This window comes from Tenrec ecaudatus, chromosome 1, assembly GCF_050624435.1.
Source record: "Tenrec ecaudatus isolate mTenEca1 chromosome 1, mTenEca1.hap1, whole genome shotgun sequence".
Lineage (NCBI taxonomy): Eukaryota > Metazoa > Chordata > Mammalia > Afrosoricida > Tenrecidae > Tenrec > Tenrec ecaudatus.
The window spans coordinates 66,727,168-66,741,271 of NC_134530.1; the positions used below are offsets into that span (position 1 = coordinate 66,727,168).

General features: G+C 38.9%; 1 protein-coding gene across 2 annotated transcripts in view; it reads right to left on the reverse strand.

Annotated features, from left to right (window-relative positions):
- Positions 1-14,104, reverse strand: part of FOXJ3 (forkhead box J3) — a 137,428-nt gene that overhangs the window by 68,972 nt on the left and 54,352 nt on the right. For both annotated transcript variants that reach the window (XM_075554654.1, XM_075554646.1), the window contains exon 3: positions 3,813-4,137. In XM_075554654.1, the coding sequence (XP_075410769.1) occupies positions 3,813-4,137 (325 nt within the window). The remainder of the gene's footprint in view (positions 1-3,812; positions 4,138-14,104) is intronic.

Genomic DNA, 14,104 nt, shown 5'->3' on the forward strand with positions numbered 1-14,104 from the left:
CCCAATCTCTAGAGAAAGACATCACAGCATATGAGGAGACTTTTAAAAGTTTGCAGAAACATAAGTTTCCACACATATGAGAACTACTACAAAATGGATCAAGGTCCTCAGGGGGTTAAAAAAAACATGAGTTTCAACAATACTTTTAACAATAAATCCATAAATGGACTACCAAAAGCATAAGCAGTAAAAGACGAACTAACTAAAGCTAGTCTACATGAAAATTTGAAATTTTGCGCTTGAAAAGATTTTAGAAACAATGTATAAAGACTCGGAGAAAATTAAGGGTGCCATATATATTAAATGGAAGGACATCAAGACCAATATTCACAGTCTTATGGGGGGACATCAAGACCATCATTCATGAAGAAAGCAAAATGTCATTAAAAACAGAGGAAAGAAAGAAAAGATCAAAGTGAATGCCATAAGAGACTCAAACTTGGTCTTCATCATTTGTGAGGATGGCATAGGACCATGTAGTGTTTCATTCTGTTTGCATAGGGCTGCTTTAAGTCAGAGCCAAGTCAATGGCACCTAACAACAAGAAGTGTCTGATAATGATTTAATACACAAAATATGCAAAGACCATGTAAAACTGAATAAAAGACAAGCAAGGAGCAAAGTCAGGTGAGTCAAGTGTGTGGGGCAAGAGAAGCATGCTGTTTGCTGCCAAAATTTGGAGTAATATGATGGCTACATAAGCAGGTACATTGTTGTGATGACAAAACCAGTCCCCCATCTCCCACAAATAAGGCAGAAATCTTTCAGAACCCCTAAGTAGAAAACTTGATTAATAGACTGACCTAATGGAACAAACTCCAAATGTCGACATTTTTGTCCATTCCAGAAATTGACAGACATCCAGAACGAGGTTTGTCATCCATCAACATTTCACCTTTTTTGAAATGAGAAAACCACTCAAACACTTGAGTATTTTCCATAGCATTGTCCTTGGAAGCTGTGCTTAACATCACAATCATTTCTGCGGCAATTTTCCCAAGCAGGAAACAAATTTCACAGCCACACGCTGTTCTCTTAAATTAGCCATCACAAAACATGAGTAAAACTGCTTTTACAAAAAATTCACTGTGACCAGAGAGAATCTTCCCAGGCAAAGCCACTGGGTGCACTAACTCAGAGCTAGTTGCTCAATACTCACCTGGCGGAGTAAAATGTATACTATGAAGGCTATGCTCAGCCGAAGGGTTTTTCTGGGGTATCCCCTCATATATAAATAAACAAAAATAATAACAAAGCTAAAATTTTAGAGAGAAAAGGGTCACAACCTTAAAAATGCTCCAGATTTCATACCCATCAGGTCTAAACATTGGTCTGAGTGGGTATAAAAGGAGGAAACATTAAAACAAATGAACTAGGATTCTTTTGTGACATACTGGTTCAAACAAAAACACTTGTGGGTTCAAAGGGCAATGTGTTTATGTTAAAGGAAAAGGAACAATTTGGAAAATCAAAGTGAGAATAGTTGTACAGCTTGAAGAATGTAATCATTGTCACTAAATTGCAGATACAAACGACTGTTCTGCTGTATATATCCTCAAAAATAAAAATAACTTTTTAATTGTAAGAGTTAACATATGCTAATGAATGCTAAATTAATAAGCAGAAGTTTAAAGTAAAACAGGAATGTGCATGTAATTAAAATTTTTTCTCTCCAATATATTTATTATTTACAAAGAGAAAAGCTAAAAAACTCCACCTTAACCAAGGGGTCAAAGTTAACATAATTAGAAAAAAAGACACAGCAGAGTTCTAATAAGATGTGTTGAAAAGGACATACAACCTCTGCAGTATAATTTTCAAATATGCATGATTTTTAAATAAATCATGAAAAAACATGAGACAAACCCCACTGATTTATAGACATAAGCACTCTTAAAATGTGCAAATTATAAAAGATAAGAAAAGACTGAGAACTGATACACAGTGATGGAAACTAAGGGTACATGACCACTAAAGGCAATTTAGGGTCCTAGGCTAGATCCTGGAACATAAAAGGGTATTGGAATCTATAATTCACTTAATAGCACTTTTTCTTAAATAGTATTGCACCAACATTAATTTCTTAGTTTCAGTAATTATACTATAATTATAGAAAATGATAGCATTTGTAGAAATAAATGAGAGATATGGAAACATTATGTACTGGTCTTATAACTTCTATAAATCTAAAATTCTTTCCAATAAAGTGTTTTAAAAATTCCTGCATGGGAAGGTAAAACGAAACAGAGGGAAGCAAATATATGGATACAGATATAAACATAAGTGTGCACTTAAGTAAATACATTAATTCATAAAAATAATGTATTGGCCTAGGTACATATATTTATATAGCAGTACATTGATAAAGTAGATGGACTTTGGGACTTTGCTCAGGTCCTCCCTCAACACAAGAACACTTTGTTCTAATGATCTGGAATTCTATCATGCTCACCCTCCCGATAAGATCGCTGAGGACATAATGGGTACTTAAGCAAATGTGGTGAAGAAAGCTGATGGTGCACGGCTATCAAAAGATAGAGCATCTGGGTCAAGTGGACATCTAGCAGAGAAGTAAAAAGCCCACATGAAGAAGCACACCAGTCAGTGTGATCATGAGGTGTCAACGGAATAGCTAACAGGCCCTAGAAGACCCAAAACAAACAAACAAACGAAACAAAAAACATTTTGTTGAGAAGCGGAAGGTCAGAGCATAGACCCAAAATCCATCTGTAGACAATAGGACATCCCCTCACAGTAGTCACAAGGAAGGGATGAGTCAACCAGGGTGTAGTATAGCACAGATGAAACACACAATACTCCCCTGGTTCTTTGAGGCTTCCTCACCCCCCGCCCACTTATCATTACCCGAGTCCTGCCTTTCACATAAACACCCCAGGAACAGAATTGGGGGTAGTGATACTAGGAGGGTAAGGAGGAGGGGTGGGGGGAATAAGGGGGAACCGATCACAGTGATTGATGCATAATCCCCACACACACAAACCCAGGGGGGTGAACAACAGAAACATGGGTGAAGGGAGACAGGAGTCAGTATAAGATATGAGGACAATAATAATTTATAAGTTATCAAGTGGGAGGAGGGGAAGGAGGGAAAAAAAGAGGAGCTAATACCAAGGGCTCAAATAGAAAGTAAATATTAAAAAATGATAATGTAACTTATGTACAAATATGCTTGAAACAAATGATGTATGGAATGTTATAAGAGCCCCGAATGATTAAAAAGGAAAAAAAACTTCCTGCATGACAGAGGCAATAGCTAATATGTGTGTGATATATGCATATACACATCAGCTATTAATGCCTACACATACTGTGTATATGTACATAGCCTACATACACACGATTATATATAATTTCTATATATGCAAATACATGTATAAGTGTCTGTATAAATTCAGCTATTTTATATACAAGAAAGCTTTAAAAAGTTCATGGAGATATTCCACTGTCTTTTCACTCCATATTTTCTAAGCTATCTGATACACTTTAGTATATAAATACATGTTCTTTTAAACCATAGATTACCAACTTATCTAATTATTTTCTGATGTCATATTATCTCTGCTCTTACTATATGACTATCCATAAAATAAAGCTCTAAAAAAATCTAACATTTTACCAAAGTAAAGGTTTTATCTAAATTAAAAGCATTTCATTTTATGACGTGCTTGAAATGGCTACTAATCAGAATTTCATCTTCAATTATGTTAAGTTCCACAAAACTGTATTTTCAATAGAAGTCAATATTACTATTGCTTATGATATTAATGTAACAATTTAAATAAAATCCTTACCTTCCAACCACTGCCAGCCTCTCTATAATATGGGAAGTTATCACAAATCCACTGGTAAATCTCACTTAGAGTCATTTTCTTTTTGGGCGAGCTATTAATTGCAAATGTAATGAGGCTGGCATAACTGTATGGAGGTTTCCCATCTTTGTGCTGTTGGACTTCCTCCTGGTCCAGCGTTGTATTTGGGTCAAGGAGCGCATTCTTCTTGGAAATCCCAGTTCCGTGTGCATTTTGTGTAGCATCAGATTTTTGGATGGCTGCTCTCATGGTAAGCTGTGGTAGCCAGTCCATGGATGTTAGGCTGCTCTCCAGTTCAGATGTCATCCTGAAGGTAAATAGACTCCTTAGTCAATATCAAGGAAATAGCCCCTGCTCCTCAAAATACCCAATATTCACAAATCTAGGAGTTCCAAAGTGAGGGAAAGCCTGAGTTTAAAACTGGAGGGAAAAGATTGAGTATGTTAATGACCTCACCAATATTATGGGACCAACGTTTCCAAACTTTCTTAATTTTTTTCTCTCCAAAACATAACTAACTTGTTTTTAAAATATGTTTAAGGTACAGAACCATACATATGCATAAACTGATTGATGCCGATCTTTCTAGACAAGATGGCCTGCCTCTTTAAACAAGACAGCAGGAATGTTGGTGTGAGAAACAATCTGTAGCCCAGCTTTTTACTCACCAACACCAACCAAAACTAACAACACCTAAAAAAACAGAGTAGAATGGCCCCATAGGGTTTCCAAGTTTGTAAATCTTTATAGAAGGAGGCTGCTTCATCTTTCTCCCTGGAACAGCTGGGCTACAATCGACCTTGCAGGTTAACCTTTGAGAGCTTTAACTTCCTCACCACTAAGCATTTCTTTCACAAACACCACAGGCCTTTAAAAACATTCAGTCTGTACATCCGCATTCATTTAAACAAAATTTAGGGGATTCAAATAAACAAAAGAATACCAAAAGTCAGTGAAAAAAGTAATGAAAAAATGGGCAGAGGAATTTGCATAGAAGAAAGAAGGTGGAGTTGAGCAGGTGGGAGGTAGGAATAAAGTCGGGTAGACAAGAATAGCAAACGACAAGCTGACTGGGGGAGGTGACCACCAAGAGGAATGCAAAGTCAAGGACACTGAAGAACAGAGAAACGGAGAACAGGCAGCACACCAGGCAATGATTTTATAAGTAAATAAAAATCAAGAGACAAGCTTACAAAAACTAATTAAAGACACAGGTAATAAAGGGTCAAATCACGTAACTGAACAAAAACAGAAGCATTAAAAGCTTAAGAACTGATATGGGGCAACTTCTACTCTCCTGGGTTCTGCACTACATTTCTCTCCAAAGCTAAATCATTACCACCCAAGTAAAGAAAAGCATACTCTTCCCGATTAACATGTATTCTGAAGGGGGAAAGTTCTAGGAAATGCAGTTAAGAATATAAAAACAAAGCTGGACACTCCCACTAACTGCTACCCAAGGCAGGCCTGGCTATCCCGAGAATAGAAGCAATAGCAGTGAACTGACAAAGTAGAAAGCAATGGAAATTTCTGAATTCAAAATAAAATGAAGAAAGAAATCAACATAAGAAACTTAAATACCTCAGTTCAAAGAAAAACAAAATTCTGTCTAAAGAAACTCCATACAGGTCCCTCATCCTAAATAGCAGTTGCCAAAAAGCAAATCTGTAGTTAGGATGTGAACTTCTGGCGGCAATGCAGAATTGATACAGACCTCAGGCCAACCAGAGTTTAAATAATGATTTTGCCATAGAACTGTTCTAGCTGTGGGACCATGCAAATATGAGTATGTATGTTTATATGCCAACTTTCTCATCTATAAAATGAAAGAAGTATAGTTAAAATACTACTTTGAAAATTAAATTTAGTAGCACATGCACAGAATTAAGCATTTGATAAGTTATTATTACTTCAGGAGTATCTTGGGAGAGTGTATTAATATACTACAACACAAACCAGATTAAGCAACAGCATTTCGAGCACATAGAATCCTACTGTGCTGTTTTGTTTTCAGAAGACTTGGTCTATAGTTTGATGTTCCCTGTTTTCTCAAATTCCCTCTATATCTCGATTGCATGAAATCCTCTGGAAGTTGAACTTTTAATCTTCAGAGATGAAAAACAAATTATCTTCCTCTGTGTAACCTCCTCTCTGGGAGATGGGCAATGGGGAGGTGGGTGAAGGAAGACGCAGGGCAATGTAAGATAGGATATAATAATTATTTATAAACTATTAAGGGACCAGAGGGAAGGGGGGAGCGGAGAGGGAGGGGGAGGGGGAAAGAAAAGGGAAACCGAGCTGATTCCAGGAACCCAAGTGGCAGGTGAATTTTGAGAATGACGAATGCAATGAATGTATAAGGGTGCTTTGCTCAATTGATGTATGTACGGATTGTGATAAGAGTTGTATGAGCCCCAGTTAAAAAGATTTATTAATTGAAAAAGAATAAAATAATAATAATAATAAATTATCTTCCTCTAGAGCCTCAGCCAGAGATACTTGTTCCCAGAATGAAGTAAACTAGAAAGAATTGTGGAGTAAGGAAACAGGATAATTTGGAGAGCACATGTTTAGAAGGTGGAGAAGAAAGTACTATAGAAATCACAAACATATTTTCAAGCCACAATTTTTTTAAAAACAGAAGTCCATTGATGGTAAAAGTCTTGCCCAAAATCACACAGGTAGTTAGCTGTAAAAGTCAAAGCCAGAATACCTAATTCAGTAGTTTTTCCACCACACCTCATCGGTAACATGAGAATAGCGCATACCTCACCAAGGTAAAGTACTCAAAACAATACCCACTATTATTGGTGGTGGTGGTGATGGTGGTGGTAATAGAGTTGGTGCTATTGTTATTCACATTTTATTCAATCAAAGCAGGCTATTATTATGCCATGCTATTATTATCACCCTATCTAATAAGCCCAGGTGATATAGTAGGTTTTGAGATAGCCTGCTAATAAGCATAATGTCATCAGTTCATATCCACCAGCCACTCAGCAGAAGAAAGATGAGGCTTTCAGCTCACGTAAAGATGTATAGTCTCAGAAACTCAAAAGGGGCAATTCTCTTCTATAGGGCCACTACGAGCCAGGATTGACTTAATGGCCGTGTGTTTTTTTGGTTAGGTCATCCTATTTGCCTCAATCGCACCTCTACTAAGTAACTTATTTTTGTTCAAGTTACTAAAGCAGCCAGTCACATGTATTTTCCAAATTTATATTTTAAAAAAATAACATTAAAAAGCACATCCTAAATTGGAATAGAATTGATACTGCAGATGTCCCTATTGAGTCATCTTTACCCTCTCTTCTCTTCCACAAGTGCCAACTATTGAGACTTTATGATAATTTCAGTAATGTGAATACTTAAGTAGGTATTAAAACATCCTGTAATACTTAAATTACACAAATTTATAATTAAAAATTTATAATTACACATATATGCAAGGCTATGCTTTGGTAAGATATACGAGGAGCCTTAAAAAGTTCATGGAAAAGTGGCTTTAAAGATTAATGGAATTTTCCCACAAACTTCTTGAAGGCCTCTCACATATACACAATCACACCCAAAAGAAAACAAAACAAAAACCCACTGCCATCCATTTGATTCTGACTCACAGCAACCTATAGTGGGATTACAAAGCTGTTAATCTTCAAGGGAGCAGATAGCATCTACTGGGTCTGCTGAAGCAACTGGTGGCTTTGAACAACTGATCTTGATGTTAGCTGACCAATACTTACCTTACAGTGCCACCAGGGCTCCTTAAAGGAAGTATCATAAAATGTATGTCTCCTAGACACAAGAAAGCTAAATAAAAATGCAAGGCTGGACTTGGCATGTTTTAAAGGGGGAGGGAAAGAAGGGCATGCACTGGAGCCTTGAGGAATAAAAAGAGTCTTGAAGAAAGTTAAGATAGAAATAGGCTGAGAAGGAAAAGGTTCTGGTCTTCAAAGACATCATGAGCAAAAACTTGAAACCAAAAAAAAAACTTGAAACCAGTCATAAAAACACTTCTCTTATTCTATTGTGGTGCTTATATCCACCAGTTGTGCCAGAACAGACTTAAGAGGTTTTTTTTAACACTATAAAATATGTATCTTAAAAGTTAAAGTATGAAAATGTGACCGTTCTGCTTTGTTTGCAATTAATTCAATTATATATCCCTGATATCAAGGAAAGAGTACCTTGGGGCTTAGACTGAGTGCAGTAGTTCACTATTAAGCATTGAGAACACAAAAGACATTAAATTTGGCCAGATCATCAGTAGCTTTAGAAAGATACCTAATAGTGGAATTGTGATGACAGAAGTCTACTTGTATAAGAGAACAGATGGTAAATTTAAAAACAGCACAGGAGGCTGAGGAATCTGGTTATGGAAATCTGGTTAAGAAATGTCAGGCCCTCATTACCTCACTTCATTGCAAAAGCTTCCTAGCTGGTCTCTTGGACTCTGATTTCTTACCACTTCTCCATCCACCTCAGCTCGTGCATACCCTTCAAGAGAACACTGTAAGTGTTGCTTTCACAGAATTATGCACAAAACATTTCAATAATTCTTATCTCCTATCGTACCAAAACCCTTCTCAAAAGTATTGTTACTAGGTTCCAGTTCATAATGTGCAGTTTAATCCCAATAAACTGTGTTTAGACATGACTCGGCAATCAGAGGATGGTCGCATATAGGTTCTCTCAGTAATACACTTCTATCTTCGTTTCATCAGTGCCCTAAAAATACGGGATTCTTTTTGGACGGGGAAAAAAAACCAAACTATTTTGAAGTCAGGGCTACTATTAGATTTTTAACAAAACCCAAGTGGAAATCATCCCAAATCACTGTAAGCGTTACAAGAAGTATACAGGAATGCTGTTCTACACAAAACATCAGTTTGTATATGGGTAAGAATTTTACAGAAGGTTGGAAAGATCTCAAAGGTAAATTAAGATAGAGAAGACCAAAATCCAGAAAATGGTGGAAGATGACCATAGAATTATTGATGATCTCACAAGGTTCAGCACTTTAAATTTTAAGCAAAAACTTTGGCTTCAAAAATAAATCTTTGGTTCCATGGGTGCCAAAAACACTCTGAGATCAACCAGCTCAAAGTGCTGATTTTTCCACCCATTTTTAAAACAATATCAAAGTTAATAAAGATGATGTTATAGAATAATTTACAACTGGGAGCAAACCTTGGACTTAGAATATAATCCAAAGAGCAATGTTCAATAAAAATAGTGACTTCTGATAGCATCTGCTTAGCCAGTTGAATTCAAAGTACAGAGGTCAAAAAAGTTATGGTGGCTGTTTGGTGGGATTCTGAAGGAGTAATCTTATAGATCTTGAAGGAGAGAAGACAATCGTGAGGGCTTATTACGAAGAAGTTTTTTTAAAAAAAAACACTTTTGAACTGTGTTGGTGAGGAAAAGGCCAGAAAAATTGTGCTGAGGCATTTTTCCCCATGATGGGAAAATGCACCTGCTTGTTCCGTGAGGACAAGGGCCATCGTAGGAGAATTTCACTAGGAAACCTGATCTTCATCCACCTTTGAAGACCTTAGTCAAAATTCTCACCCTCAAAAATCTGGTCAATCTGCCCTAAAAGTATGTGCGACAGAAAACACTAAACCTTCAGGTGGGGGAAGGGGGCCGACTTGTCACGACCACATGGAAGCAAACCAAGAAGGAAAAAGAGAAAGAGTGTCAGCCTGGACCCCATATTGGCACTCCAGGCCCAGAAGATGATGTCTCTACACGGAGCTGCTAAGGCGCAGAGAGGACAGTATGGCCACCAACAACTCAAAACATGTTGTCCCCTTACTGGAGGGTACTGCGACAGAGGACAATAATGGGGACACACAGCTGGGAGATAAGTGTGGTCTGAAACCCCTGGAGTGGGGCCAATCAAGAAGGGAGCATAACAGAGCAGCAACTGGAGCAAAGCCAAATCACAAAGCCCCGAAAGAGCCCAAAACAGACTTCAGGCTACAAGGGGCAGCTCCAGGAACTCCCCCAGGAGCAGAGAGGAAATAGTCATAAAGTCCAGCAGACAGATCTGAAACTATGTATGTTTTTCTCTTCTCTTTTTGTTCCTTGTAATTTTCCTTTTCTTTTTTCAATCTTTGGTTTTCTTATTATTTGGTCTATGACAATGTGGGTTTGCCTACTTATGTGAGAGAGACAGGGGAAGCAAGCTCCGGGAGAAGGCAAAGGGGCCAACAGCCCCAGACAGAGGGTCTTGGGGGAAGAGGGTGTGTGTGGTGAGCAAACAATGCCATTGACAGGGGAACAACTAGGGAATTAAAACTAACAAGGAGGGATAAACAAGCGGCCATCTAACTCAGAAGCAACAAAGTCCACATGGAAGAACACACCAGCCTGTGTGATCGAGTGGTCCCGAAGGGATCAGTTACCAGGCATCAAAGAACAAAAAATCATATCATTGACTGCACACCTCCATGATAGGATCGCTGAAGACAAATGGGTGCATAAGCAAATGTGGTGAAGAAAGCTGATGGTGCCCGGCTATCAAAAGAGATAGTGTCTGGGGTCTTAAAGGCTTGAAGGTGAACAAGCGGCCATCTAGCTCAGAAGCAAAAAAGCCCACATGGAAGAAGCACACCGGCCAGTGCGATCACGAGGTGCCCAAGGGATCAGGTATAAGGCATCATGCAAAAAAAAGATATAAGTGTGTGTATGTATGTGTATATGTATATATGTATGTGTATATATGTATATATATATATATATCATATTAAATGAAGGGGGAAGTGCAGAGTGGAGACCCAAGGCCCAAGTGTCGGCCAATGGAGATCCCCTCATAGAGAGGGGTTTAGGAGAGGAGATGGGTTAGTTAGGGTGTGAGGTAGTATCGATGAAGAACACAGCTTTCCCCCAGATCCTGGATGCTTCCTCCCCCCAACTACCATGATCCGAATTCTACCTTGCAGGGCTGGATAGGACAGAGGCTGTACACTGGTACATATGAGGGTTGGAGGTACAGGGAATCCAGGGTGGATGATACCTTCAGGACCAAGGGTGTGAGGGACGATGCTGGGAGAGTGGAGGGTGAGTGGGTTGGAAAGGGGGAACTGATTACAAGGAGCCACATGTGACCTCTTCCCTGAGAGAGGGACAGCAGAGAAGGGGGGAAGGGAGACTCCGGATAGGGCAAGATATGACAAAATAACGAGGTATAAATTACCAAGGGCATATGAGGGAGGGGGGAATAGGGAGGGAGGGGGGGGGGAAAAAAAGAGGACCTGATGCAGGGGGCTTAAGTGGAGAGCAAATGCCTTGAGAATGATTGGGGCAGGGAATGTGTGGATGTGCTTTATACAATTGATGTATGTATATGTATGGATTGTGGTAAGAGTTGTTTGAGTCCCTAATAAAATGTAAAAGAAGAAAAGAGAAAAAAATGATTAGGGCAAAGACTGTACAGATGTGCTTTATACAACTGATGTATGTATATGTATGAACTGTGAAAAGAATTGTATCAGCCCCAATAAATTGTTAAAATAAAAAAAAAGCTGGAAGTAAAAAAAAAAAAACAAGGAGGTTGTAGAGCTCCTATGGGTGTTGAAGCAAAACAATCTAGCTGAGAGGAAGTACTAAGAGCTAGGTGGAAGAAGGGGCTACGGGATGGTGGGGCAGAAGGAAGGCAAAGGGAAACAAAGGAAAGGTCTAGGATCAAAGCTATAGTTAGAGGTATAAGCATAGCTGTGTATTTATGCAAATACATTAATCCATAAAAATAGAGGTATTAGTCTATGTGCCATATATACTGGAGAATAAAGCGACCCGAATATCAGCTGAGTCACCTAATTTTACCACAGAAACTACATTTAAAAATGTGCTGGAAAATTTGGCTTAGACATGAGTATATACAGTACATATATTTATAAGGCAACACACTGAGGTTGTGGACAGACCTTGGGCCTCAGCTCATACCCTCCCTCAATACAAGGACACTTTGTTCTAACAAACTGGCATTTTGTGATGCATACCTCCCACCCTGCCGCATGCACAATCCTTGAAGACAAAATGGATGCATAAGCAGATGGTGCCCGGGTATTAACAGATAGAGCATCTGGGGTCTCAAAAGCTTGAAGTTACCCAATCCGCCCTTCAGCAGTGAAGCAACAATCCCACATGGAAGAAGCACACCAGTTGGTGCGATCATGAGGTATCATTAGGACCAGGTAACAGGCATCAGAAGATTCATAAAAACAACAAACAAAAAACACATTGTTGAGAACGAGAAGGGTCAGAGCAGAGACCCAAAGCCCATTGTAGGCAATGGAACGTCCCTCCACAGAGGGATCAAGGAAGGGATGAGTCAACCAGGGTGCATTAGAGCCCTGATGGATCACTCAATATTCCTTGAGGCTTCCTCACCCCCTACTGCCATGACCCTACTGTTGCTCTCACTCTGGACTGGACCGGAGCATGTACACAGGTATAGATAAGAGATAAAGCTCACAACACACAGAATCCAGGAACAGGAATAGCGATACCAAAAGGGTAGGAGGAAGGGGGAACTGAACTCAATGATTAGCACATAACTAGACACACCACTCCAGGGGAGAAGATCAATAGACACCATGGGGAAAGGGAGATAGCAGTCGATTTGAGATATGAAAATAATAATTTATAATCTATGAAAAGGCACGAGGAGGGAGGGAGCTGATACCAAAGGTTCAATAGAAAGTAAATGTCCAGAAAAGAATGATGACAACATATGTACAAATATGCCTGATACAATTGATGTATGGATTGTAATAAGAGTTGGTAAGAGTCCCCAATAAAATGATTTTTTTCCAAAGAAATTAATTTTTTCTTTTGTTTTTTTACATTTTATTAGGGGCTCATACAACTCTTATCACAATCCATACATATACATACATCAATTGTATAATGCACATCCGCACATTCCCTGCCCCAATCATTCTCAAAGTAAAAGGATTTTTTAATAAAATAATTTTTTAGAGTCTGGTCAATCCATACTCCCCTCCCTCCATCTCCTGAACTGGATTAGATTCTGCTCCTACGCTGTTGTTGGGTACCATCAAGTCACTCATAGTGATGAGTCCATATAACAGAACAGAACTATCCCACAGCGTTGTCTAAGCTGTAATCTTCATAAGTGCATATTCTTTCTCCCTCAGTCACTGGGTAGGTTCACACTGCCAACCTGTTAGTAGCAGCTAAGTGCTTAAACCCTGCACCACCAGGGCCCCCTGCTGCTCCTACAGTGGAATATACATACTTCTATAGACTTATGCAGAATTATAATTATCTACCTCTCCTACTAGACAAAGTTCCTTGAAAGAAGAAACTTACTCTTTTCTGCGTTGCCAGTGTCTAGTGCATAATGGGAAAGGACAATATGTTTTCCAATGACAGAAATTGAATGTCCAATGAAAAGTGTGAGTGCGTTCCTTCAAAAAAGGGAGGACGACTCAATAACATCAGGTAAAATTAAGCACAGGATCCTATAAGTCCTTCATGAGTTGGAGAAAAAAAAGAGTATGACTCAAGTGTAACTTGACAGGCAACATTACAGAGGGTCAGAGCCAACTCTGCTTAATCACAAAGAAACATGAAAGCAAAGACATAAATAACACGATGCTACTTATAGATGAAAACAAGAAGAAACAGTACAGACAACTTCCACCTGAAGTTCTTAATCTATGTATGATGATATCTGTTAGGGAAAGTAAGAAAATAGGCTGATTAGAAGTAGTCCATGAGGAATGTGTCCTGCACAAATACCAAAGAGCAGAAGGAACACGAACTCAAGACTAAAGTCATGGCACTGGGTTTCTAGACCCATTTTATGAAAAACTGCCACTTACAGGATCCCAAATACGCTTTGTAGCTACCTTAGCATACTGCTTCTGCAACTTCCTTAACTGCAGACATTAACAAAAGCTTACTCCAAAGAAAAGAGGAGAGAGGAAGAGACTGTTGGCTTCCTCCATGACTGTAAGAGAAAGAGAACAAGAGAAATGAAAGGAGTAAGAACCATGCGGGCAGTATGCTGTGACCTAGACATTCCTGAATCCTCCCATTCTGTTCTTGGTACTAGGTATTTCATCTTAACACTTGGCGGCATGTGAAAAATTGACCACCTGGGAACTCAGAAGAAATCCTTGCAATTATCTCAGCAATGATTCTTCCATGCTTCTGATCACATGCAACTTAGTGGGCAAATGCAAAGGGACTTCAAAAAGTTCCCTTTTCCCAGTCCTGGGATGCCTGCCTTCTAGAAT